The 27,180-nt window shown below is 55.0% G+C and overlaps 1 protein-coding gene across 2 annotated transcripts in view; it reads left to right on the forward strand.

Annotated features, from left to right (window-relative positions):
• The window catches only part of PPP6R2 (protein phosphatase 6 regulatory subunit 2), a 68,624-nt gene extending 41,465 nt beyond the window's left edge, over positions 1-27,159 (forward strand). The window contains exons 11-25 of one of the 2 annotated variants that reach the window (XR_007900943.1): positions 291-488; positions 1,074-1,138; positions 2,457-2,572; positions 3,472-3,557; positions 3,875-3,955; positions 4,323-4,420; positions 6,654-6,711; positions 7,610-7,737; positions 8,616-8,794; positions 10,540-10,702; positions 11,095-11,183; positions 12,295-12,502; positions 14,704-14,859; positions 15,599-20,647; positions 20,691-27,159. Coding sequence is in view for 1 of the 2 variants with exons in the window: in XM_051773645.1 (XP_051629605.1) it covers positions 291-488; positions 1,074-1,138; positions 2,457-2,572; positions 3,472-3,557; positions 3,875-3,955; positions 4,323-4,420; positions 6,654-6,711; positions 7,610-7,737; positions 8,616-8,794; positions 10,540-10,702; positions 11,095-11,183; positions 12,295-12,502; positions 14,704-14,859; positions 15,599-15,650 (1,677 nt within the window). In the remaining variant the exon portion in view is untranslated. Of the gene's footprint in view, positions 1-290; positions 489-1,073; positions 1,139-2,456; positions 2,573-3,471; positions 3,558-3,874; positions 3,956-4,322; positions 4,421-6,653; positions 6,712-7,609; positions 7,738-8,615; positions 8,795-10,539; positions 10,703-11,094; positions 11,184-12,294; positions 12,503-14,703; positions 14,860-15,598 lie in introns of both variants that reach the window. The other variant, XM_051773645.1, reaches the window with a different exon arrangement.
• Positions 27,160-27,180: the final 21 nt, after the last annotated feature.

Consider the following 27,180-nt stretch of genomic DNA (forward strand, 5'->3'; position numbering starts at 1 on the left):
TGTGAGCCCTGCCTGGGAGTGAGAGGATTCCCAAGTTTATTAGGAAATGTTCATTTATTTCCCAGTGACTGAGCACTTGGGAATCCAGGGGCAGCAGAGCCCAGCCAGCCCTCAGTGGCTACTGGGGTGGAGAAGGGGAATTGTTTTAGTGGAATTGCTGCTTAAACAAGTTGGGCCATGATTTAATGTCACAAAGTCACAGAATCCCAGGATGGTTGGGGTTGGAAAGGTCCCCACAGGTGGCAGATTTATCCCGACTAAATCCTTCTGTCTCTCCCTTTTTCTTGCAGGACTTATTTTTTAAATACACGTGGAATAACTTTTTGCATTTCCAAGTGGAACTGTCCATAGCAGCTATTCTGTCCCACTCTGTGCAAGAGGGCAAACCCCCCACGAGTGAGCAGGAGAGCACAGAGGAGGCTCCCAACGGGACCGCGGCGCACACGGAGCCTCCGGCCAACACCCCCGAGAACCTCATGGTCACCCACGTGAGTCACCACGCTCTGGGGCCCCTCTGCACTGCTTTAACCAGCAGTTGGTGGATCAGCCATTCCAGAGTGTGGAGTTCTATTCCTCTTAGTTCCTTGTTGTTTGTTGTTGGTTCTCATGGCTCCCCACGTGCTTCTGTACATTTATTTTTAGCATCCTGTTACAAAATAAACGTCAAAATCACCGCAGTTAACGGGCTCGTGAATCCATTGCTATTCAATTCCGGTTTTTTTAGTAAAAACACCTATAAATTTTGGACAAAAAAACCTCCCTGAGCACATTTCAGCTTCCCTCTGGGGGCCCTGCTGGTGAGACCTTGGTGCTGTGGTTCCAAATGCCAGCAGTGTTTCCATCCCTGCTGCTGGGAAGCCCAGGAGAGGGGGGGATGTTACAGGTGTTGCTGTTCTCCCTGGGGAGATCCTCGGGGAAAATAATTGGGAAAGAAGGAATTCTTGGGCAAGGGAAGTGCTGGAATTTGAGGGTTTGGGGAGCGAAGGGAGGAACCGAAGAACCCACGTTCAGACTCCTGAGCTGTGAGTGTTCCTTTGGAAAATCCTGACTGTTCTCCCTCTTCTCCCCTCCAGCTGTTCCAGAAGTGCTGCCTGGTGCAGAGGATACTGGATGCCTGGGAAGCCAATGACAAAATCCAGTAAGGAATTGGTGCCCCAGGGCTGCACATTGAACCACTGGGAGGATTTACAGCTTGGTGGTGTCTGAACCCACTGGGATTTTGGTTGGGATTTGGAATTGGGGTGGTTTGCATGTTAAAAAGCCAAATTCCCCAAATACACATAGAATTTGAAAGCCTGATTATTTTTTGGGGTGTCTCTTAACACCTCATCCCAAACACACAATCTGCTGCTTTCCCAGGAAATCACAAAGAATATTCACTTTTTTCCTTTCTTGTGTTTTTGTTTTAAATCCATAATTATATTCTCCCTACAGTGGAAAACTGTGGAAACTGAGGTGGCCAAGCATTTGTGCCCTGGATTTGGTATTTTCCCTTTATAAACTCCTTGGATATGTGCTGATTCCAGTGATAAGAACTAAAGAATTAAAAAATCCTAAAACATATTAAAGTGAAAATACTTTGGAGGCTTCAGTTTCCTTGTCCAGTTGAATGTTTTGGTCTTCCCTCACTATTTTGAGCTCTGGATGGAGCTGGAGCTGATTTAGGCCAGAAGTGCTGGGTTGGGGTTTGGTTTGATTTTGTTGTTGTTGGTTTGGGTTGGGTTTTTGGGGTTTTTTGGTCTTTTCCCTCTTACAACCCCTTGCCTCGATGACAAATTCTGCTGGTAACTTCCTTGCCCAGTGCCCAGTTCTGTAGGGACCAAAAATATCCCTGGTTGTTCCTGAAGAGTTTTCCCAATTCCATGAGAAGGGAGCTGGCAGGGTCCTGGGGCAGGAGCTCCTGGAATGCCAGGGGGGCTGGGAGGCTGTTCCTGGGGCAGGAGCTCCTGGAATGCCAGGGGGGCTGGGAGGCTGTTCCTGGGGCAGGAGCTCCTGGAATGCCAGGGGGGCTGGGAGGCTGTTCCTGGGGCAGGAGCTCCTGGAATGCCGGGGGGCTGTGAGGCTGTTCCTGGGGCAGGAGCTCCTGGAATGCCGGGGGGCTGTGAGGCTGTTCCTGGGGCAGGAGCTGCTGGAATTCTGGGGGCTGTGAGGCTGTTCCTGGGGCAGGAGCCCCTGGAATTCTGGGGGGCTGTGAGGCCGTTCCTGGGGCAGGAACTGCTGGAATTCTGGGGGCTGTGAGGCTGTTCCTGGGGCGGGAGCCCCTGGAATTCTGGGGGGCTGTGAGGCTGTTCCTGGGGCGGGAGCTCCTGGAATGCCGAGGGGCTGGAAGGCTGTTCCTGGGGCAGGAGCCCCTGGAATTCTGGGGGGCTGTGAGGCTGTTCCTGGGGCAGGAGCCCCTGGAATTCTGGGGGGCTGTGAGGCCGTTCCCGGTGCCAGCGCCCGTTGTGTGTCCGCAGGGCAGAAGGAGGGATGAGGAGGGGGAACATGGGCCACCTGACCCGCATCGCCAACGCCGTGGTGCACAACATGGAGAAGGGCCCCATGCAGGCCCAGATCAGCGACTTCATCAAAGGTACCTCCTCAGGGAACACCCCCGGGGCTCTGCCAGGGCTCTGCACCCCCAGCCCCTGCAGGGCCCTGTGCCAGTGCCCAGGATTCCTGGTGGAACACCACAGCCTCCCAGAACTCCGGAATATGCTGAGGAATCTGGCTGCTCTTTGCTTTCACACAGTGAGGCTCAACATGTTGGAGCTTTGTTTGTGCAGCCAGAGACTGAGGGGCTGCTTTGGGGCCACAGGGCTGCTTTTCCTCTGGATTTATGGTGCTGATGTGCAGCATTCCTGGGGGGTGTCTGTGCTTCCTTATTCCCTGTCCATGAGGACCTGAGTGACAGGACAAGGGAGAATGGGTTCCCAGTGCCAGAGGGCAGGGTTAGATGGGATATTGGGAAGGAATTCCTGTCTGGGAGGGTGGGGAGGCCCTGGCACAGGCTGCCCAGAGAAGCTGTGGCTGCCCCTGGATCTCTGGAAGTGTCCAAGGGCAGGTTGGACGGGGCTTGGAGCACCCTGGGCTGGTGGAAGGTGTCCCTGCCCATGACAGGGATGGCGCTGGATGGGCTTTAAAGTCCCTCCAACCCAAACCATTCCATAACAGAATTATTACACCTGAAAGAGAGACACAAGGATTGCAAAGCAGAACTTCAGCCACACTTCTGGCTGTTTGCACAAAGGTGGAGCAGAAGTTGTGTATCTTTAGCCCCCGTAGCTCCAGAGGAGTTCAGGTTGTTCACACCAGTCACATCTGACGGTTTGGCCTCCCGGGAGCTGAGCCTTCCTCAGCAGGTTTTGCTGGGGTTGGAAAACCACGAGTGAAGTGTCTCCCTCACAGAGCCCTCACATCCTGCTGGGCTCCAGGGTGCCCCTGGGCCAGCTGCCCTCAGAGCTGATCCTTGGGGTGCCCTTGTCCTTGCAGAGCTGCCCGAGGACTGCCGGGGGAGGTGGGAGAGCTTCGTGGAGGAGACGCTGACGGAGACGAACCGGAGGAACACGGTGGATTTGGTGAGCACAGAGAGCCCGGGCCCGGGGACTCCTGGACCTCCTTTCAATACAAAAAGGGATATTCCTGGGGTTTTATTCTCATTGTGCTGGTTTTTCTGAAGAATTTCAAGGGCAGAGTGTAGAAAATGTGTTTCATAACAGTTGTCCAAGCAGCAGCTGATCCATGTTGGTGAACTCCAATCCATGTTATAACTCCAATCCATGTTATCCCTCGGGCCAGTTTCTGCCTGGCAGGAGTTTGATCTTTGGGGGGTGGAACTAAAATATTGGAGCTTTCTCAGCCTTTCCTTGTGCTCATTCCTTGGTCCTTCCCCCAGGTGAGCACCCACCACCTGCACTCCTCCAGTGAGGATGAGGACATCGAAAGTGCTTTTCCCAATGAACTTACTCTCCAGCAGGTGAGAGGACAACACACCCTTCCCTATTCCCAAGAAACTTGCTGCTCTGGTTTGCCTTAGGAGGAAGCCAGAAGTACCCTCTGGATGTCTGTGGTGGGTTTCCCTTGCACCACTGGGGGAAAACAACCCAATGAAGCCAACAAGTGGTTCCCTCTGGAAATTCCTGCCTCTCTTTGGGAGGAGCTGGGAGCAGATGGGAGAGTTGTCAGCCCAGGCTCCCAGCAGTGTGTGTGAGCCTGCTTTGGGAAGGGTCTGTCCCTTTTTGGTGCTGCTGATGCTTTGGTAGGGCAGGTTTTTCCCCAGCTCAGGGCAGTGTCCTGGGATGTCTCGGGACCCCCTGGTGATGCTGCTTTGGGTCCCTGTCCAGGCCTTCTCCGAGTACCAGATCCAGCAGATGACAGCCAACTTCGTGGATCAGTTCGGCTTCAACGACGAGGAGTTTGCAGACCAGGACGACAACATCAAGTGAGTCTGTGGTTCTGAGCCTTTCAGCCTCTTTGCATCTCACCTTCCTTCTGGTTCAGGGTTTAAAATGGACCTCCTCCTCCCTCCTGGGCTTTGAAGGGAGCAGGGGAGGGATCAGTGGCTGGGAAAACACGGAGCTGTTTTTGTGGGAGCCCAGCCCTGATCTCCAAAGGCAATTGTAGAACCAAGGAAAAGTACTTCTTCATTTTAGAGAGGAATGTTTTAAATAAAACAGGCAATTATTAACTAGCCCTGCTCTAGGAGAAGTTTAATTGCAGAGAAAGCAAAGCATTAGAGCGAGTTCTGGGCAATTAAACACATATTGTCCAAGGAATTAAATCCTTATTGAAATTAGGAATGGAAGAATCGTGGTTCGATGGAGTCCATGGAAAAATGAGCCATTTTCTCCCTTCTGAGAAAGGGAACAGAGATAAGGAGGAGCAAGGACAGCTCAGAGGAGGCAGGAGAGGGGGATTTAATGTTACACAACTTGCTGAGTTCAGAGCTCAGAATTTGCTGCTTTTATAGAATTACTTTAATCCCATTAAAACTGCAGCTCATCTTCTCTCCTTAAAGATGTACCTGGGACTGTGATTATCCCACTTGGCCATAATGGTTCTGAAATTGGAACCATTTAGTTCTGGGCACAGAAGTGCTCCAGGGGATCCCAATGTTCTGCTCCTCAGCTTTGCCCCTTCACTTCAGCTGCTGGAGGGTTTGTCTCCATCACAGGGATTCTTTGGGATCCAGGGTGACAGTGAAGTGTGGCAACACCTCTGTCCTTCCTCCAGGGTTCTTCCTGAGCCTTGTAGGTGTCAGAACTTTAATAAGGCCAGAAAGTTCCAGACTGAATCAGAGTTTAATTGAACAGAGATTACTTTGTTCTACACACTGAAAAAAATAAACAGATTTTTCACTTGTGTCAGCAGCAAATGTGACCCTGTGTGTGTGTGTAGGTGAGGGGAGGAGTTAAATTCCGTGAGGAGCTGCCAGAAATGCCTCGTGACCATTGTAAAATGAACACCAGGCTGAAAAAAGTCTGTGACTGGGATTTTATCACTTTATTTGTGGTTGGAAAAGGAGAATGTACTACAAAACACGGAATACTGTGAGAGTGGTGCTCCCTGCCAGCAGTTGGACACTGTGGGAGATGTGAATTGGAGTAGTTAACAAATATTAATAATGTTTCAGTGTCCTGGGGATTTGCAGGATTGTATTTTAAACTGAACAGTCCTTAAAGAAAATGCCACTGTCCAAAGGTAGAGCTGCATGAACAGGGTGGATAAACTGTGCCTGGCCCCAGCTGTCTGGGAGTGTGGAGTTTTGGGGCTGCAGCTCCCTCTGCTGTTCTCCCAGCAGGCTCCTCTGGGGCCACACAGGAAACTGGGGCAGTTTAGGGTTTTTGCAGCACAGTGGCACACCAGGGGTGTGAGCCACTCACACACTGAGATTCACAGAATTCCAGAATCACAGGGGTTGGAAAAGCCCTCCCAGATCAGAAGGTCCCCCCTGAGCCTCCTTTGCTCCAGGATGAGCCCCCCCAGCTCCCTCAGCCCCTCCTGCTGCTCCAGACCCTTCCCAGCTCCCTTCCCTTCCCTGCACACGCTCCAGCCCCTCCAGGTCTCTCCTGGCTGAGGGCCCAGAACTGCCCCCGGGATTCCAGGGGGGCCTCCCCAGTGCCATCAGTGCCATCTCTGTCTCATGCAGCCCCCTGGAATTCCTGGCTGAGCATAGGACTGGAATTCCAGAGCAGCTGGCTGCAGCTCCTTCTCTTTTTCATTAATGATGAGTTTATTTAAATTTTTCCAGTGGGATTGGGATCAGCTGGAGGGATCTGGGGAAAGCAGAGCCGGCCGTGGTGTTCCCCACGAGAGTTCAGAACAGCCCGGCCCTGCTGGGGCTGCCAAGAGCCCCAAAGCCCCACAACAAGGAGCTCATGGCAAAGGCTGCTCCCTCGGGGATTGAATCAGCCCCAGGAGGGGAAATCTGACCTGTGGAATCCTGGAGTGGGTTGGGTTGGGAGGGATCAGCCCCTCCAGTTCCACCCCCTGCCATGGACAGGGAATGTTCCGGGCTGAACTAACCCTTCGTCTCAAGGAGAGGAGACCATGGCACAGATACAGGAGTGGCTGCTCAGGGAACAGACCCCTGGGGGGCTCTGGGGCTGGGTGGTGCTGGGGATGCCCAGGTTCCTCTGTGCCATCCCTGAAGGCTCTTTCCCTCCTCTGGGCAGTGCTCCCTTCGACAGGATCGCAGAGATCAACTTCAACATCGACGCCGATGACGACAGCGTGAGTGGGGTCAGGGGTTGGTTTAACCTGCCAAGGGCCTGCTTTCATTTGGAAAGAACAGACATTTGATGGGGTTTTTGGTCAGTGCAGAGGTGTCCACCTGCTCACTGAGTCCAGTTAAGGAACTGGGGGCACTGCAGATACCCCGGAGCATCTCCCCCAGAAATATTTCCTCAGAAATTGCACTCCTGGCATTTAAGGAATTTTTCTCCCTCTCTGCAGTGTCAGTCTGTTGTCCTTAGAAGCACAGAATCATGGAATGGTTTGGGTTGGAATGGACCTTAAAGCCTGTCCAGTGCCTCCCCTGCCATGGGCAGGGACACCTTCCACCAGCCCAGGTTGCTCCAAGCCCCGTCCAACCTGGCCTTGGACACTTCCAGGGATCCAGGGGCAGCCACAGCTTCTCTGGGCAACCTGGGCCAGGGCCTGCCCACCCTCCCAGTCAGCAATTCCTTCCCAATATCCCATCTAACCCTGCCCTCTGGCACTGGGAAGCCATTCCCTGTGTCCTGTCCCTCCAGGCCTTGTCCCCAGTCCCTCTCCAGCTCTCCTGGAGCCCCTTTAGGCCCTGCCAGGGGCTCTCAGCTCTCCCTGGAGCCTTCTCTTCTCCAGGGGAACAATCCCAATTCTCCCAGCCTTTGATAATCTTTCCAGACACAGATTAGGGAAGCATGGAGAGGGCTGGATTTCTTATGGATCTAAATATTGCCAGGCTGTGTCTGGTCTTTCCTGCTGAATTGCCCCAAAGCAAAGCAGCAGCTGGACAGTGGTGATTCCCCCCAGGGGATCCCACACTCAGCTCCTGAGCAAAGCTTGGTTGGGCCAGTTCTCAGACTTTGGTTTCCTCAGTCTTTCCCAAGGAATGACTGGGATTTGGTTTCTCCCCCCTGTCCCTCAGCCCAATGCCTCCCTGTTCGAAGCCTGCTGCAACGAGCGGATCCAGCAGTTCGACGACAACGAGGAGGAGGAGGACATCTGGGAGGAGAAGGAGATCACCTATGCAACCCAGGTCAAATCAAGAACACGGTAAGGTGAACACAAAGCACTCATTTCTCCCCCTGAATGCTGGGAAGCTGCACATTTCAGCCAAGGCCGTGCTTAGGTGTTTGGTGTTTGTGTTATTGAGGGGCCCTGAGGTTTTTGTCTGGCAGCCCCGAGGACTCCCCGTGCCACGTGTGCTGGGGGCCTGTCTTGGATGTACAACAGAGATCCAGTGTAAGGGAATTCAGTAACAATGGAAAAACCCAGGGACTGAGTCTGTCATGGTGTAAAATCAAAGATATTAAGAAATCCCTACCCTTAATGTGAAATACTTAGAACTTACTCCTTCATCTCTGGGAAGGAGGAGTTAAAACTGAGGGGAGCAGACAGAACTTTTTCAGAATATTAAGAAAAAAAGGTGATGTTTTTCATGGGAACAAGGGACCTCCCAGGGGCATCTCCAGCTCTGCAAATCCTTCTTCATCCCTTTGATGGAGCCAGTTATTGAATAAAGTCACTTCTCTAATTCTGTATCTGGAAATATGATCAAGGGGGACGGGAAAAACCACCAAGAGCTCAATGTTTCCTTGCCAAGCACCAGCACCCCGATGGTCCTGCTCACACACAGGGTCCCTTCCACACCAGTATCCTCCTCTTTGCCACTGGTTTGTGTGGTCCCACCAGGCTCCAGCCCTGGGTCTGTCACTGCAGCACATTCCTGCCTCTGCAGATGAGTTTGGACTGGCAGAGCCCTCGGGGCTGTCACTGGAGGGATCTCCCAGATTCCTGCCTGGCTGTGCATTCGGGGGGAAATAACCCTGGCAAAGGCACTGGGCAGCCCCTGGTTGTCCCCCTGGAGCAGGGAGAGGGCAGCTGAGGGCTGGGGGGGCTGGAGTCCTGCTCACCTGGGCTCTGTGGGGCAGGTTTGGAGCGTCCCAGACCTCGGAGGGCTCGTCCAAGAGCGACCTGGAGAACGGAGACCACGACGGGAGCGTGGACTCGGAGGAGGAGGAGGAGCCCGAGCAGCAGCCACCTGCCCCCTCAGCAAACAGCCCCAAGAGCAGCATTTCTGAGCAGAAGGACTCCTCTGACACCTCTGAAGGTAAAGGGTGCACAGCAGGATGTGTGCTGGGGGGAGATCTGCAGCACAGCAGCACTTTGCACAGTGCCAGGCTCCTGTGGAGAGTCCACGATTCCACCTGTGCACAGAGAAATGGGAATTTCAGGGTCCATTTCTGCCTCTGAGCTATCTGGAGTCCTGCCCAGCTCCTTCAGAACAGCAGCTGTGCTCAGGCAGCCACGGGCACAAGGATAATCCCAGGGGAAGGTGTCCCTGCCCATGGCAGGGCGTTGGAATGAGATGGTTTTGAAGGTCCTTTCCAACCAGAGCATTCCATGATTCTGTGACTCTGTGAATCCCAACTGTTTTAGTGCAAATCCTGATCAAAGGCTCACTGGAGGATCAGGGCATGAACCCCTCACATCACATGATAAGGGTTCTGTGCAGACCTTTGCCAAGTGTCTCCACACTCCAGATCTGTTCTCCTGCTTTTCCAGCTCTGTTTTGCCTGCTGCAAACCCCTCCTTACAGTGCCTGCAGGAAGGCTGCAGAGGGACAGGATTTTCATGCAATCACAGGGTGGGTTGGGTGGGAAAGGACCTTAAAGCCCATCCAGTGCCACAGGCAGGGACACCTTCCACTAGCCCAGGTTGAAAGCTCCATCCAACCTGGCCTTGGACACTTCCAGGGATCCAGGGACAGCCACAGCTTCTCTGGGCAACCTGGGCCAGGGCCTCCCCACCCTCCCAGCCAGCAATTCCTTCCCAATATCCCATCTCTCCCTGCCCTCTGGCACTGGGAAGCCATTCCCTGTGTCCTGTCCCTCCATCCCTTGTCCAAAGTCCTCTCCATCCTCCTTGTTGGCCCCTTCAGGGGTTTTCCCACCTCACCATGTAAACAACACTGTGGAAGTGCAGGAGACACACAGTGTTGGCAGCAGAACAAATCCAGGGGTCAAAAACATTTTCCCAGACTTCCATTTCTCATTTCTCCAGCATTTTCAATTTTAAAACATTTCTTTTTCGGGGTGGTGCCTTTGTGTTGTAACTGGGAGCATCGGGCAGAGCCATCGCAGTTACCTGCTCTCTGCACCCCTCTGGAAGTGTCAGGTGTTTCCACTTTATTGGGAAGAACCAGATTAAACCAGGCACTCCCAGTGGGTTGTGTGTGACAGCTCTGTCACCCTTCCAGAGCCCTCAGCTGGAATTTGGGCTCAGTTTCTGGGGGGTGCAGCCCTGGGGGGGTCTCCCCTGCTCATTCTGTGGCTGCAGAGCAGTTTGCAGAGCTCTGCAATCCTTCCTCTTTCCCCAGAAAAGGTAAGGAAGAACGGTATTTCAAAAGGTGGGATTGGTGGGACTGGAAGCATGTGGAGGTGGCAGTAGGTTCTGGAGAAGAAGGAATAGGTGGGACTGCAAAAAACAAACAGTCAAGTGACTTCTGGGATCTTGAACATTTGAATCCATTTATCGATTCCTTACCTGTGTGTGCCAGAACTCAGTTAGGGCTGGAATGGCTGAAAGGAGCTGAGGGACCTGGAGTTCAGCTGGGAATCCCTCAGGGCTCAGGGCTGAAGGCATCCACAGTGTCGTGTCTCCGTGTCGATGCCTCTCTGGTGGGTCACAGGGATGTTCATCCGCAGAGGATTCCCGGGCTGTGTGAGACAGGCGGGTGGGGAAGGAGCACCCTTGGCTGGCGTGTCCTGCCCCAGGATCCCTGGAATCCCTGGCTGCCTGGGTGCCTGGCTGCCTGGCTGCCTGCACTCCGGGCTGCAGTGTTGTTGTCCCCAGGGGCCGGCTGGACGGCGGTGTTCGAGCCCGTGAGCTCCAAGCCCCCCGCGCCCTGCGTGGCCATGGACGTGGGGTCCAGCGTGTGGGACTCGGCCGCCCCGCAGAGCTCCGCGCCCGAGGAGAAGGGCTGGGCCAAGTTCACAGACTTCCAGCCCTTCTGCTGGTAAGAGCCACGGCATCCCAGCTTCCTTGGAGCTTTGGGGTGGAAGAGTAGTTGGAATGCATTTCGATGGAGTGCTTGGCTGTAAGCCTTTCTTCTTCCCTTCCCCTTCCCACTGCTTCCCTTTCTATTGTTTAATATTGTCTGATTGTCCTGGATCGTGCTTCCCACTGCATCCCAGTGCTCCTGACTGGTGCTGGCATTCCTGTCTTACTGTACCTCCTGTGCCATTGCTGCTGCTGCTGCACCTGGGGAGTAAAATCAGTAAATTAATAAGCTTTATATGAGTTAAAAATATTGATGGGAGGAAAGGTCGAGGCCTGATGATTCCCTCTGCCGGGGCTGTGTGGAAGCAGTGGGATCTGTTCCCCTTCTCAAGGCTCTTCCCCCCTCAGCTCAGAGTCAGGCCCCCGCTGCAGCTCCCCCGTGGACACGGAAAGCGGCGACTCCGACGGGACCCCGAAGCAGGGCCAGGACAAGAACTGTGAGTGAGAGCATGGCTGGACACCCAGGGTGTCCCTGAGCTCTTGGGAATCCTGCACCGGGGGTAGGGAGAATGGCCCTGGAGTGTCACCCACCCCGAGGGCTCCTTTTGCACCAGGGTCAGGCTGTCAGGGTTTTTTGGGACACCGTTGTCAGCAAGGAATGAAGTGAGTTGGAGTTGCCATCACAGAGACATTTCATTTATCCTGGAAGTGTCCAGGGCCAGGTTGGACGGGGCTTGGAGCAACCTGGGATAGTGGAAGCTGTCCCTGCCCATGGCAGGGGATGGGACAGGGTGGGCTTTAAGGTCCCTTCCCACCCAAACCATTCCATGATTCTGTAAACTGGTCAGAAGTCCTGTTTTAACTATGCTTGATTATAAAATCACTTGCCCAGAATTCCAGGGTCAGGGTAAGTCCCTCCGTTGATGGCTGTACTGAGGCATTGGGAGTCCATGTGACGCCCTTCCCTCCTCCCTCCTGAGCAAGGAAAACTCCATTTACAAAGGACTTGGGTGGAAGTAACTTAGACCTGTGTGTGTAGTGGCCATGGGAAGGTGGGTGACACTGGGAGGGGGGGAAGGCACGGGACTGTCTTCTGCCATGTGGGGTTTTGGGATGCTGTCCCTGTGGAGCTGGAGAGCCATTCAATAAAGCCCTGCCTGGCTTGCAGAATCCCAGGAAGGTTTGGGTGGGAAGGGACCTTAAAGCCCATCCAGTGCCACCCCTGCCATGGGCAGGGACACCTTCCACCAGCCCAGGTTGCTCCAAACCCAGGCCAGCCTGGCCTTGGACACTTCCAGGGATCCAGGGGCAGCCACAGCTGCTCTAGGAAACCTGTGCCAGGGCCTGCCCACCCTCACATCCAGCAATTCCTTCCCAATATCCCATCTCTCCCTGCCTTCTGGCAGTGGGAAGCCATTCCCCCTTGTCCTCTCCCTCCAGGCCCTTGTCCAAAGCCCCCCTCCAGTTTTTGGGCTTCCCTTTAGGCAGCAGTGGAACTGGATGATCTTTAGAGTCCCTTCCCACCCAAACCATTCCCCGATTCCATGAGAAGGCTGTGTTTGGCACCACCCTCCCTGCCCGGGGCTGACGTGGGCCCTCCCCTCGCAGTCAGCCCCGGCTCCCCCTGCGTGTGGAACGTGTGTGTGACACGGAAGGCGCCGCTGGTGGCCTCGGACAGCAGCTCCTCGGGCGGCTCCGACAGCGACGACGACGACGACAAGGCCGAGCCCGGCACGGCCCCCGCGGGCACGGCCCCGGGGCAGGAGGGCAGCCAGGGCCCCGGGGAGGCCAGGAAGGACACGGCGGTGATCTCCAGGTGGGAGGGGATCTCCGGGTGGGATCTCCGGGTGGGAAGGGATCTCCAGGTGGGAAGGGATCTCCAGGTGGGAAGGGATCTCCGGGTGGGAAGGGATCTCCAGGTGGGATCTCCGTGTGGGAAGGGATCTCTGGGGGGTTCCAGTGTCAGACAGGAGGATCCAGGCTCAGGGCGGGGTCACACGGAAAAGAAGAGCAAAGCCCCCCCCAGGAGGGCTGAGCTGGGGTCAGTGTCCAGCAGGGCAGGGGAAGGGTTAACACTGTCCCCTCAGTGTCAAAGCCAATAAATGACAAAAACCACAAAATGCCAGGAAAAGCTGGAGCACATCCTGGGATTTGTGAGCAGCTGGGCAGCAGTTTGTTGGAATTGTATCCTATACCTACAGCTCTTGGATCATTTGGGACCACAGCCAGGATCCCTTACAGACCCTGAGTCTGGGAGATGCAGATCGTTAATTAGTCTCAGCATCTCGTTTTGGCAGGGGCTGCCCAGGGAGGTTTGGAGTGCCCATCCCTGGAGGTGTCCCAGGAAGGCCTGGCCGTGGCACTCAGTGCTCTGGGCTGGGGGACAAGGTGGGGATGGGGCCCAGGGTGGATCCATGGGCTGGGAGGGCTTTTCCAACCTCAGGGATCCTGGGATTCAGGTGAGGGGACAGGTGACACCTTCTGTCCCTTCTGTCACTGTTGGTTTCCCTTCTCTGTCAGCTCACCCCAGACAGGCCTTTATGGACTCAGGGAACTGCTAAAACCAGCTGAGACTGGGACACTGATGCCAAATATTTATAGGTACCAGAGTTTGTTCTAGACTGGCATTAAATCTTGTGATCAACCTCCTGCCTGGGCCACAGCCCCACACAAACTTCCCCTCTGGGTTTGTCACCCCTTGGTATGTCTGTTCATGTCCCTGGTGGAGGTTTCTGTGCCCAGCTGTGATTTTCCAGGAGCCTGGTGAAGGGAGAGGAATTTCCTTGTCCCCTTCAGTGGTCAGGTAACACTGGAATCCTCGTGTCATGGAAACTTCAGTGGGTGATTTTAAGTTTATCTTTGAGCCACTGGAATCTCACGAGCTCCAGTTTCTTGTGTGGGAAGTGGTTTCCTAATGGCATTCCTGGGAATTCAGCTCAGTTCTGTGCTGTCTCCTCCGTCCCTGTCCTCTCTCCAAGGTGTATTTTTGTACTTGCAGTCGTTCCTTTTGAAGAGCATGTGAGCCCTTGAGGAAGGGAAGTGTTTTGATCTCCTTATTCCTCATTTTTATGGTTGTTTTTTTTTTCAAGAAAAGTAGCTGCAGAAATAGAACCTTGATCTCAAATCTCCATCACATGTCTCGTTACCAGGCTGTGATTCTTTTATTCCATTAAAACTCCCCTGGCAGCTGGTAACAGGATTCCAGCTCAGCCATCCCTGAGCTTTCCTGCTGTTGGGAAGGTTTGCTCTCTGAAAGAGAGAGGGGGAAGTGATGAAACCTGGGGAGAAGATGGTTCATGGGGAAGTTCCTCCTCTACCTGGGAGGCCAAAATTTCACAGAAATCCCTTCCCCAGTTGGAAATGTGGGTGGTTTCAGTCCCACCAGAGGAGATTTGGAGGGTCTGTGCCCACAGTTTCTCCTTTTCCAGGATCTGAGGCCCTGTTTTGGTGTAGGCCCCTGCTTTGTGGCACCTCTGTGGTACCAGAGCGAGTTCATTTCACGGGTTTGGCTTCTGAACATTCTGCTCATGGATGTGCAGTCCATGGGCTTTTCTTCCACAGGATCTTAGGTGCTGTCCTTAAATTTGGTATTTTCCAGGTGCTCATGGAAGCCTCAGGGGCCACTTGGGAAGAGTGTGTGGAGCAGAGCAGTGTCAGTGCCCCTGTCAGAGCAGAACAGGCTTTGCCCAAGCAGCAGTTTAGGGAGAGCTGAGCTTGGCAGGCAGACTGGCAGTTCTGGGAGCCCTCAGAGCCGACTGTGCAGCAGGAAATGGGGATGCCTGCCTGGGGGAACTGACCTTCTTGGGGTATCTGGTTGATTTTAGGACCCAGAACCTCCAGGACACTGCGTTTCAGTCCCAGTTCTCATTTCTCTACGGGACTTTTGTGGCCTGTGCAAGGAGAGGAGGAGGAGGATTTTTTCCTCCGTTGGAGTTTAAGCCCCGTTCGTTCCCCTGTCAGTGTGACCTTGGCTTTGCCATGAGCTCATTGTAACGTGGCCCTGCCCTGTTCCCACAGCGACACCGACTCTGTGGTGGTGGAGAAAATGGCCATCGCTGACCTGGGGTCACCCAAGGCCCCCAAAGCCCTCAACAACGTGGCCCCACACTCGGAGGGGCACCAGAAAGTGGCCACTGTCGTCACAGCCGTCACGGAAACGGCCACGAAAGACAGGTGAGGGTGGGGACAGACCTGCCCTGTGGGGACAGGCTGGGTCTGCTGAGGGCTGGGGACAAACCTTTATTGCCCATCCAGTGCCATCCCTGCCATGGGCAGGGACACCTTCCACCAGCCCAGGTTGCTCCAAGCCCCGGCCAACCTGGCCTTGGACACTTCCAGGGATCCAGGGGCAGCCACAGATGCTCTGGGCAACCTGTGCCAGGGCCTGCCCACCCTCCCAGTCAGCAATTCCTTCCCAATATCCCATCTAACCCTGCCCTCTGGCAGTGGGAAGCCATTCCCTGTGTCCTGTCCCTCCATGCCTTGTCCCCAGTCCCTCTCCAGCTCTCCTGGAGCCCCTTTAGGCCCTGCAAGGGGCTCTCAGCTCTCCCTGGAGCCTTTTCTTCTCCAGAGGAACAATCCAAATTCTCCCATCCTTTTCCTCATAGGAGAGCTGCTCTATCCCCCTAATCCCTTTGGCAGGGGGTGGAACTGGGTGGGTTTAAGGTGCCTTCCCACCCAAACCATTCCATGGCTCCCTTGTGATTTGTCAATGTCCTGATTTGTGAAGGACTCTGAGAAGGTTCTTGTTGGAAGCTGGTGACGCTTTAGGAGGCAGGAGAAACAAAACTAGAGGACGGGTGGCTCGGATCCCACCAGAGAGGTGAATTTGCAGCCAGGATGAAGGAAGCCTTAGGAGCCAGCGTGTCCCAGCAGTTCCCTGTCCCTAATGCTGCTCTGGGTTTCTCCCCAGGAAAGAAGAGGCCTTGCCCTGCGCCGAAGCCACGTTGAACGGCCCCGCTTGATGCCGCCGCTGCCACGGGACGTGTGTGACCCAGGCCAGGCTGCTCCTGGTGATGCAATTTGTCAATTCTTATTATTTTTTTTTCCATTTTAATTTTATTTTTTAATAAATGCTGCATTGATGAGAGCGAGCTGGCATTGAGGACCAGACACGCAGTTCCAACACCAACAGTCTGTCCGGAGAGACACTTTGCATTGTCCAAATGTAGCATTGAGCAGTTTAGTCCTCACAGGAATGACGGGCTCTTCCCAAGCAAAGCCTTCTGCCTGATTTGAGTTGTCCCCTTTCCCCGTCTCCCTCGTTTTTGTTTTGTATTTGGGGTTCAAGTCCTATTTTCCGAGTGTTATTGCACACAGTATTCAGCTTCTCTTGGGAAAGGTAGCAGGTCTAACGCCGGGACGGGGACAGTGCACAAGAGTCCCGCAGTCGTGTGACCAAAGTTCCTGATGGAGCTGTCCTCGGGCAGCCTTTGCACCGCTTTTGTATAGCAATAAAGCCTTATCAGAAACATTTCATAGGAGGAGAAATGCAAACACTTCCACGGGACGGAGCAGGGAGGGCTTGGAGGTGCAGGTTTGGGGTGGGAGGGAAGGCCGTGGTGTCCCGAGCCAGAGGCCAAGGGGTGATGTGCTGTGAGGTGTCTCTGCATTCCAGGGGTGGCTCCCTGCTCTCCCATGGAGACTGGTGGTTCAGAGCAGCGTTTGGGCTGGGTCAGCACTTGGCCTCTCCTGTCCGAGCCTGGCCAATGTCCCTGCTGGGTGTGGTCCAGGTGTGTCGGGGAGAGGACACTGCCCATGGCTCTGCTGCCCAGCAGGACCCAGAGCACACAGAGGTGACCAGGGCTTTGGTGGCTTTTTGGAGACTTAATGTATTTTCAAATGATTATGGAAATCCTTTTTCTGTTTGTTTTGTTCTGTTTTTAAAGTTTTTTAATGGATGCAGGAACAGCAACACTTTTGCACTTTGTACCTTGTGACAACATTGGAGAGGGACACGGCCCCTCCCAGCTCCGGGTGGGCACCCCTGGTGTCCCTGCCCTGAGAGGGCTTTGGGGGTCACACCGTGGGGGGAGAGCAGGGCCGGGTGAGGGGCAGCCCCTGGAGCTGGGACACGGGATCTGTCCGGCCTGGAGCACCTGCTCCCGGGAAGGCTGTGCTGGTGGCACCGCTGGGCTTTGGGACACGGGTGACACAGGTGACACAGGTGAGGGTGTGGGGTCACCTGGGCCTGGGGGCTCCTCTGCCCCCGAGCTGGACCCGCCGCTGTGCTGGAACCCACCTGGCAGGTGTCCAGAGCCGCCTCCTTAGCGATCCAAGGCCTGGAAAAGCATTCCCTTGGGAGTGAGCTCATGGAGCTTGACACAGAGGGAGCCGAGTAGCTGCTGTCAGGAGATTCTCACCCGAGCACGGGGAGGGGCTTTGCCCTGGGGTGTGAAAGTTCCTCCCACGGCTCCGAGCACAGCTCCAGCCCTGGGGCTTCCTCAGAACCCCTTTGTTTTTGCTGTGATGTCTGTGGTGCTGGTGGGACATCCTTCCCTGTGGTAACGTGTGTGGAGGGGGAGTGAGGAGCACGAGGTGTTCCCACAGGTCCGGTCGGGGTGTCCGGCCGGGTCGGTGTCCGGCGGCGCCGTTCCTGCGGCACCGGCTCATCCCTGTGTGCCCCAAGGCTGCTCAGCTCTGCTCTGGGGGGAAATGGGGGGTTTGCCTTGCTGGAATCCCGGGAAATGGGGGTACTGGAGGTTCCTGGGGGCTGTGCTGGGGCTGTGGGCCACTCGTGTGCTGCTGGCAGGGCTGGGGGTTCTCCAGCTGCAATTCCTCGGGAAGCAGGTGCTGCCGTGGTCTTTCTGCAAGTCTTCGCTCACTCCTTGTAATTTAAAAGGAATAATTTCAAGTTATGTTGCACTGGGGAGGGGAAAATCTCACGCTGTGCTGTGGTTCCGCTGCTTGGTGTGCGGGGATCGACCCACTCTGAGCCAGGGCTGGCACAAGTGCTGAGCGGGTCTGAGTTCCTGGCTGGAGACACATTCAAGTCTTAATTTTCCAAGGATTGGTGCTAGAGTTCTGCTGAAAATCAGGGTCTCTCCGGGCATTCTTGCAGCCCCCAGAACTGATCTGTGAGAGCTGAGGGATCATTTGTCTGTTGGACACCACGGCTGGGCTCCGGGCCCGGGGAGGCCACGGGGCTCCTCCAGCGTCTTCTTGTTGGTCCCACCCTGACCAATTATGAGCAGATCCATTTGGGATCAGGAGCTGAGGGGGAAATGTCCATAGCAGGCACAGTTTGCTCATCCTTCTGGCTTCGATCTGTTTTCATGCCCCTCCTCAGTCAGAGAAATGATCTTTGCGTTGGGTCGTGTCCCGGTCGGGGCTCACCCGAGTGACCAGTGTGGGTCACCATCAGCTCCCCCCGCCTGGTGTGCTCGGGATGCTGTGGTTTGGGGGCAGCAATTCCCCCTGGACAGGGACACGGGGCTGCTGGCAGCAATAACCCCGGGATGGCTCCGAGAGGACGTGTCTGTCTGTGCCTTTCGCTGCAGGTTCCGAACTTGGCATTCCTCAGCTCTTGCTTCGAGTCTCTGAACGCCAGGGAGAGCTTTAATGACAATATCCTCGGGCATGTCCTGTGAGCAGCTCCGAGCACAGGTTGGGGACCGGGGACTCGTTCTCTTGGTGGATTAGTTTGATTGCCTGTGCCCAGTCTGTGCTCAGGTGTGTCACCGGTGGTTGGTCAGACCTGCAGAGATGCACGAGCTCCGTGGCTTTGATCCCTCCTCGTTTGGGACTGGAGCTCAGAATTACCTCATCACTCCCTGGGAATGTCCTTCCCACCAGCCACGAGGTGATCCTGATCCACAAAACATTCCTCCTGCTTGGTGTGTCGGGGTTTGCAGTTCGGAACAGATCCAGAGTCGGGGGGGTTCCTTACCTGGCTCCGCTGATTTTATAGATAAACCAGGAAAAAATGTCCTTCTGAGTCTGAGCTTCCCATCTCCCGGGGCTGGAGCAGGATCTGTTGGCTGTGAAAATGGATTTCCTGACTCCACCTGTCCATTTAAGCCCCTGGGCTTGCTCAGCTCCATGTCCAAAGCGATGAGGACTTGGCCCAGGTTCTGCTCAGCGCTGTCCCTCCTCCCTCTGTGCAGAGCTTGGAATCTGTCCATATCCACAGGGTGTCTGTCCTGGTAGGACTGACCTGTCTGTAGATCCATATTTGTGTTATTCCATGGATATTTGTGCACATGCAGGGGGATGTTGGGAGAAACCCGGGCAAGGAGCCCCTGGAAGCACAGTGAGCCAGACTGGGATCCTGGGCAGCTCCAGGAGCACCAGCAAACCATCCCAGGGGAACCAGCACGGCCACCTCACTGGGGGAGGGCACGATGGGCTCCTAAAGCCCCCAGTGTGGCCCATTCCTGGATCAGAGCACGTTTGTCTCTGGTTGGGCTGTGGGAAAGGGGCTCCTCAGGTGATGGGAGATGGGATCCATGGATAACAGCCTTGGGAGCACTGCCATCCATCGGCACAGCAGGGGCCTCTCCGGGGTCCCAGCTCCTGTGGGCAGTCCCTGGGGGTTGGGTGGGGAAGGGGAGCACGGCTGGAACCCCTGTGAGCAGAGGGGTGGGGAGAGTGGAGCTGTGGAGATGTGATCCCACAGCGGATAAAGCTGGAGTTTCACCCATCTTCTGACAACATTTCCCCCCTCCAGAAAATAGAATTCCTGCTTCTCTTGAGCTGTAACAGTCATGGCAGGCAAAATCCCAGGTGTTTGTTTGGATACTGTGTCCTCAGCAAAGCCTGACAGAACTTTTGTGACTGTCCCAAGGCTTTGCTGCCCTTGGGATGAAACCCAAGGTTTCATCCCAAGGTTTCATCAAGGACATCTCCTTGGAGAGCTGCAGGTGGGCAGCAGAATGGAAACCCATAGTGCACAGATTAAAAAAATGACAAAAAATGACTAAAAAAAAAAAAATCCCCCAAAAAGCCGAGTGTTTCCCTCAGCATCTGTTCCAGAAGGGTCAGACATCCCATTGCCAGGGCAAGGCTTGGGGCACCGGCTGGGGGAAGGTGAAGGGACATTCCCAAAGAACATATCTGAAGGAAATACAATTCCAGTGGCTTTTTTGTTCTCCAGTGGCATCCCGGAACCATTTTCCCCCCTATTAGCCAGTGAGCTGTGATTACAACCCTGGTTTCTCAGTGGCATCCCTGGGAGCACGGCCCGTGCCGGTCACTCCGCGGTTACACCGCGTTGTGGCTCCGTCGTGCTCCGGCCTGGGCTTGGTCCCTGCAGCCACCAGGTGCCTTCCTGTCCCTCCTGCCCAGCCCGGGGCAGGAGCTCTGCCAGGGCTGCCTGAGGTGACATCTCTGCACTGAACCATCTCCTGGGGGACTTCACCACCGTGTGCTCATCCAGTGGGATTTGTACCGGTCCAAGAGCCCCCTTTCCTCAGTGGTTCAGTTCCCCTGGCCCGGTGAACTCTGGGGGGTGGCAGAGCCCCAGTTCCTGCCCAGAGGGCTGTGGAAGAGGTGCCCAGTCCCTTGGGTGCTCCCAAGGCAGCCTCAGCCCTCACATGGTCTTTGCTAAGCCCAGCTTTAAAATAAAACCTTCTCAGCTGCTTCTCCCGGAGGTGAAGTTCAGTTCCTGCCTCCCCTCCCAGCCCTGGGTGCCCAGGGAGAGCCCTGGGCAAGGGGAGGCTCTGAGAGGGCGTGTGGGGGCTGCAGCTCCATGATTTGGGGGCGTGACTGTTGGGAATTCTGTGCTTTGGACACCACAGACCAGGAAAACCCACCCAAACAGGAGAGTCTTTGTGTGCTTTGGACACCACAGGCCCCCAAACCCAACCAGCCAAGGGGGGGGATGCCCCTGGTGCTGAGGAGACCTTGTAGTGTCTGTTCACAGGGGGAGGGGCTCCATGGAATGAAAACCCCCAAATTTGATGTGCAGGAAAGAGCTGAGGGGCTGGGGAGCTGTGCTAGGGTGTATCGGGCTGTATCCAGGGTGTATCCGGGGTGTATCCGGGGTGTATCTGGGATGTATCCAGGGTGTATCCGGGGTGTATCCAGGGTGTATCCAGGGTGTATCCGGGGTGTACTGGGGGTGTACCCGTCTTGCTGATGTTGAGTCTCTTGGGGACTCTCTGTGAACTGGTTTAGACTGGGGTTCCTTGGGTTGGTGCTGCCCCCAGAGAACTCCCGTGGCCTCGTCGCCGCCGCCGCACACGCCAGGGCTGGAGCTGTTCCTGCACTTCCAGAGGGCACTTCCCATCCCTGCTGGCTCCTGGCTCCAGGACATGTCCTGCCCCTCTCGCTCTTCTCCTCCTGACTTGGTTGTTTCCCTCCTCAGGGCGAAAGGACTGTGCCACCCTGGAACCCAGACTGTGCTGGGCTTTAGGATTGAGGCTGGTTTTCCAGAGCAGCCTGGGCAGGGAAGAGCTGGAGGCTCCTCGGAAGCCTTTGGCCTTGGAGGCTGTCGGGGGTGTTGGTGTTGGGAGCAGTCGTGTGTATCCCTGAAAAGCCTGGATTTGGGTGTTTGTTTGGGACTGCTCTGCCCTCGGGGCGGTGTCGGGTGGATCCGTTCCCTTTGCTGAGCCTGGATTTGGGTTGGTGGTGCTTTGCAGGTGTGATGGACCCCTCACAACTCTTCCCTTTGGGATCAGAGCATTCCAGAACGGGAGCTCGGGGAGGGTCCTGTGCCTGCTGTCCCAGGGCAGCATATGAGAGCTCCATGTGCTGGGAATGGGGACTCCAGCCTGTGTCCATGGGCTGGGAGGGACTTTGTACCAGGGATTTGTTAGTGCTCTGTGTTAGTAAGTGTTGTCTCGGCAGGTTTGGGGTTGTGGACAGAAGGTACCAACAGGGGGGGTTCTCCATCCAAGCAAGAAACAGGTTTTGAGCAAAAAAAGGGTCCCAAACTCAAGAACATCCCAAACTTGAGACCATCCCAAACTCGAGACCATCCCAAACACGGGAATAACCCAAACTCAAAAACACCCCGAACTCAAGAAAAAAACAAACCTGAGAAATACCCAAATCCAGCAACATCCCACACTCAAGACCATCCCAAACTTGAAAATGTCCCAAACTTGAGAACATCCCAGACCCGAGAACATCCCAAACTTGAGATCATCCTAAACCTTAGAACAACCCAAACTCTGGAATAACCCAAACTCAGGACCATCCCAGACTTGAGACCATCCCAAATTCGAGACCATCCCAAGCTCAGGATCCTCCCAAACTTGAAAACAGCCCGAACTGAAGCCCATCCCAGCCTCAGGTGTAGCTCATCCCACCTCAGAGGAGCTGCTGACCACGAGCTCCCCTTTCCCAGGGGGGTGTTCCCGGCTCCAGAGGCGGTGCCGGATCCCAGGCTCCGGAGCTGGGCTCTCTGAGCACACTGTGCCATTCCTGGGAAATCTGAGGGCAGCTCGGGGAGAAGTTTGAAGTCGTGGTTTCGCCTTTGCAGGGCAAGATCCAAACCCCAACCCCCAAACCCCCGTGGCTGGGGGAGCGGCGCGTTCCAGCCCTGGAATTCTGCAGCATTAATTAATAATTCCAGGTGTCAGTTAATTAGTGACGTGTGGCAGGTGGCACAAATGGGGACCTCGGGGTTGGACCATCTCTAGTGTTCAGTTCAGTGAAAGTTTAAGATCCTTTGGAAGATGGGTTGGATCGACTCTGGCTCTGGGGTGAGAAGGAGGTTTCTGATCCCGGTTTCCCTCCGTGGTTGCTGCTGGTGGGAATTCCCGGCAAACCCGCTTTTCCACCCACATTTGTGGCTCAACTTTGCGACAGATGTACAGAAAATGAAACAATTTGGCTCCTCCACGTTGGCTTTTCTCATCCAAACCTCACTTACCTCATCCCTGGAAGGGCTTTGTGGTGACCTCCTGCTTGGATTTGTACAGGAATTCCCTGTGTTTCCGGGGGCTGTCCCCCCTCCCAGCAGCAGTGGGACAGTGGGACATTCCCCTGTGTAAAGTGTATTTTTGTATCTGATGCTGATGGGGAGGGAGGGATGTTCTTCCCTCCCTGGCATCGGGGCTTTTCTAGAGGGCAGATCCTTCCCCTTCTATTTTTGATTCCCTCAGATTCCTTGGACAAGATGTAAATTATGAAAAAAAAAATCTTTTATCCTGTAATTTTGATGCTCAGAGGTAGTTTTGCAGAACTTTGTAGGAATTCTAGGGATGCAGTAGAGATTCCCCTGCTGGTGGTGGGTTTGGAGCGAGCTCTGGGGTGTGTCCCGAGGGCTCCCGTGTGTCCTGCCGTGGGCATGGCAGTTGTTCCCTGTTCCTCACAGCTGTTCCATGGTCTTCACGGTCCTTCCATGGTCCTGGCAGTCATTCCTTGATCCTTGCAGTCGTTCCATGGTCCTGGCAGTCGTTCTGTGCTCCTCCCCTTCTGTGGCAGTGACTTTGCACTGAGACTTCACCCCTTTCCCTGCTCCTCTCTCTCATCATCCCAAGAAGGTTCAAACTCCAAACAGTGACTCACTGGCCACAGCACATCTGGAAAAATGGCTTTGTGTGGAAAATCCCCCTTTTTCCCCTTTCTCCTTTTCCCTTTTCCCTTTTCCCTTTTCCCTTTTCCCTTTTCCCTTCCCTTCCCTTCCCTTCCCGACCTCTATCCTGTTAATTTGCATGTAATTCCCACGTATTGCATCACCTCCCTGCTATTCCCATGGGAAGCTCCAAGCTCCTCCCCTTTCTCTGGACCTGCTGTGGCTTTCCCAAGAAAAGGCATTTTGCTCCCTCGGAGCCCTGAGCTCTCCAGGGCACAGCACTGATCCAAGGGGAAGTTCCAGTGTAATGCCAGGGCCTTGGATTTAGTCTGGAAGGAGCCATTGCTTCTCATTCCAGCTTGGAGCCAAGGCATGTTCCATCCCAGCTCCCCAGGAGACAGGGAAGGGAACATCCTGCATCCCGGAGCCCACGCTGTGACCCAAATATCCCCCTGTTGTTCCGAGTGCCTTAAATCCATCCAGAGCCCAGCAAAGGTATTTCTGTTCCCTGTGCTCTTCCTCTTACACCTCTCAGCTGCTCATCCCTGTATCCCAGTCAGTCCATCCCTGTATCCCAGTCAGTCCATCCCTGTATCCCACTCAGTCCATCCCTGTATCCCAGTCAGTCCATCCCTGTATCCCACTCAGTCCATCCCTGTATCCCTGTCCGTCCATCCCTCTATTCCAGTCAGTCCATCCCTCTATCCCAATCAGTCCATCCCTCTATTCCAGTCAGTCCATCCCTGTATCCCAGTCAGTCCATCCCTGTATCCCAGTCAGTCCATCCCTGGTGTCATCCCAGAGCCCCGGCTGCAATTCCAGCTCCCAGTGGAGCCAGACAGGACTTGGTCACTGGGAGCTGCCCCAGGGACCCCCGAGGATTCAGAAGGACCCCCAGGGCCCCTTCCCCTCCCTTGCTGGACTTGCCATGGATTTGGGATGCAGGGATAATGTGGTGTCTGTGTCCTGCCATCAGCTCCAGATGGATCCCAGCTCCAGCCTGGGCGTCGGATCTGTCCGAGCGGGAGAGAAACTGGGCTTAAAAGCACCAAAAAAATGGATTATCCCTCTTTTTCTGCTTGAATAGAACTAATATTTAATACCAAATATTTTATTATTTAAGGTGTAATTTAAATTAAAACCTCCCTGGCCTGTAAATATTTTCCCCTTGTGGAATATAAATATTCCTCTGATGAATTTTGGGGGGGGGTTTTTTGCAATGAAAAATGATTTTCCAGCCCAAACAGTCCCAGAGAAATCCTTGAAGAGCTTTTCCCTCTTAAAATTGTTCATCCCTTCCGTCGCAGCCGATGCCAAGAGCAGAGAACACCGGGAATGTTGTATGGAATTGGCACCCTCTGGCATCGGCCTGGTTTGGGTCAGGCTTTCCCTGGTCGGGGTTGGCATTTTCCTGGTTTGTGTTGGACCTTCCTTGGCTGGGGTCAGGATTCCCAAGGTTGGGATCAGCCTTTCCCTGGCTGGGCTCCCAGGAGGCACACAGGGAAGGACTGCTGGCGCTGGAGCTGGGTGGGTGCCGCCGCATTCCGGTGCTGCACGTGGAGTTATGGCCAATTTCTGAACAAGGCCTCACCCCCCACACCACTCGTAGCCATTTTCCCAGCATCCATGGGAGTGACAGCCTTTCCCAGGGCTTTCCCATTTGGCTGAGTCCAACAGGACTCCAGGGTTGGACCATGAGATGGACAAGGAGAGACCTTGGGATTGAAAGCATCTTTGGGATTCCAGGGAGGAAAATGGTTTCTTCCTCCAGCAGGAGCATCCCAGGGGCGAGGGACCTTGGGAAGAGGGCTGGGATACTGTTGGGACACTGCTGGGACAGGCAGGACATCACAGGGGTGAGGGATCCGTGGGAAGAGGGCTGGGATTCTGCTGGGATCTTGCTGGGATCCTGCTGGGACAGGCAGGAGCATCCCGAGGGCGAGGGGTGGTGGCTCCGAGCGTGTCCCGGCCCCTCCTTCCCTCCCTCCGCCCCCACCCCGGTTGTTGCTGTAAATAGGGACTATTTATATAAATATATTCCAGAGGGTTCTAAAGTCCCCCCAGTCCTGTTTTCCTCAGAGCTTTTGGCTTTGCCGAGAACTCCTCGAGCAGGAGTTTTGCACCTTCCAAGGGCGTCGGTACAAAGGAGCCCAGTGCGACCCACTGCAGGGCCTGGGCGGGGCCGGGAATTCCGGGGGAATTCCAGGGGCCGAGGGCTGACAGTGGAACCACTGGTTCCCTTCTTTACCCCGTTCCGTTCTCCCGGGCCGGAGCAGCCCCGGGGTGTCCCTGGCGTTGGCCTCGGGCTCGCGGAGCAGCTCGTGGGTTTTCCCTTTTGTTCCTTGTCTCTGTCTCTGCCTTTCGTGTCCGACCCGGGAGCGGCGGCAGTTGGGAGGAGTTTGGGTGGAAAGGCCAAGTTTCATGGACATTTTTCTGGATCTGATGTTTTCCAAACCTTTTCTCTATCCCACGCCAAGTCCTGGCACGGGATCTGCTCCAGGCGGTCGTGGAGTGGGTGATATCCATGATACCCGTGATCACCTCCCAGTCTCCGGGGGGGTTGTACAGGGGGAATCTGCTCCGAGGAATCCCCACAAATCCCTCCGTAGGCTCCTCACCCGCCCACTCGGACACGGGGGAATATTCCAGACTCGTTGCTGTTCAGTTGGAGCTTCCGGAGTGGCGTCTCCAGGGCCTTCCATCCCTCCCAGGGCTTCGTTGGGCTCCGGGTCAGTGGGAACGTTCGGCTCTTTGACTGTTAAGCACAAACCAGGGATTGAGGGCCCATCCCCCGGGAAAACCCTCCGGCTGAGGGGCCCGAAATTCCCGTTCAAACTAAAAATGAACCAAAACTGGTGGGTTTTTAAGTTGTTCCTGGTTTCTGGGAGAGCTGGAGGCTCTGGGAACACAGGGGTGCCTGGGAGCTGCCAGGGCCATCCGGGCAGCTCCGGAGGGAGCAGATTCCATCCGGGATGGTCCGTGGCCATCCCAGGGCGCCCGTGGCCGTGCTCAGTTCTTGGCCTTGGTTCTTTGGGATGAGTCCTTGGGAATGGCTCCCTCTGCCGTCCCCGTGTCCCAGCCGAGGCAGAGCTAATTCCAGGCTGTGGGATGTGAGGTGGAGCCTTTCCTGAGGACTGGAGACCCCACAAATCCAGCAATCCCAGCAGGGGAAGGCGCTGCCGCCGTGGGGATGGGGATCCGTGGATTTGGGAATGTTGCAGTGGTGGTGCCAGGCCCGGGCTTTCAGCGTCGCCCCGCAGCTCCTTTTCCCGCTCTTCCCAAAATCCCGTCGTGGTGTCCAGAGTTTCCCTGGAAATCTGCCCGGCGGGGCCGTCCCGAGGGAGGGCTTTTCCTGGTGGGAAGAGCGAGTCGGGGGCACTCGATGCCTTTCCCGCCGGGCCGGGCCCAAGCTCTGTAAAGCAATAAAACCACGGAGCGGCCCCGAGGGAGGGAAATCCCGGGAGCTGATCCCGAATCCCGGGAGCTGATCCCGAATCCCGGGAGCTGATCCCGGGAGCTGATCCCGGCCTGCTCCAGGCAGCCTCTCCAGCGGGAAGGGGCAGCACAGGGGGTGCCCCCGGGGGTCCTTAATTAGTGCAATGACATGGGGGAGCCTTTTCTCATGATGCCAACTGCCCTTAAATGTTGAATCCGGGTCTTTGTAAGCAATGTCTGTGTATTATGTGTATATATGAGGGACAAATTTTAAATTACTGCCTTTTGCCCTGTTTATTTTTCTGAGTAATTCCAGATGTACTTTAGTCTCTCTACTGTCAAAACTTTTATATTGTAAATCTGATGCTGGTGGCTTTTTGGTTATTTTGGTTTTTGGTTTGGATTTTTTTTTTTGTGGGTTTTTTTTTCTTTTTTTTTTTTTTTTTGTAAAAAAGCAACGAAAAAACACAAGAAAAAAAAAGAAAAAGGAAAAACAAAAAAAAAAAAGTCTGCATCTCTCTATGTTGTCAGTTTTAGGCTGTAAATTCCAACTATCAATAAAAGCTCAAAATTCACGTGCCAGTGGTGGGTTCCTC

This window comes from Manacus candei, unplaced genomic scaffold, assembly GCF_025592945.1.
Source record: "Manacus candei isolate 608988 ecotype Guabito, Panama unplaced genomic scaffold, ASM2559294v1 h1tg000174l, whole genome shotgun sequence".
NCBI lineage: Eukaryota > Metazoa > Chordata > Aves > Passeriformes > Pipridae > Manacus > Manacus candei.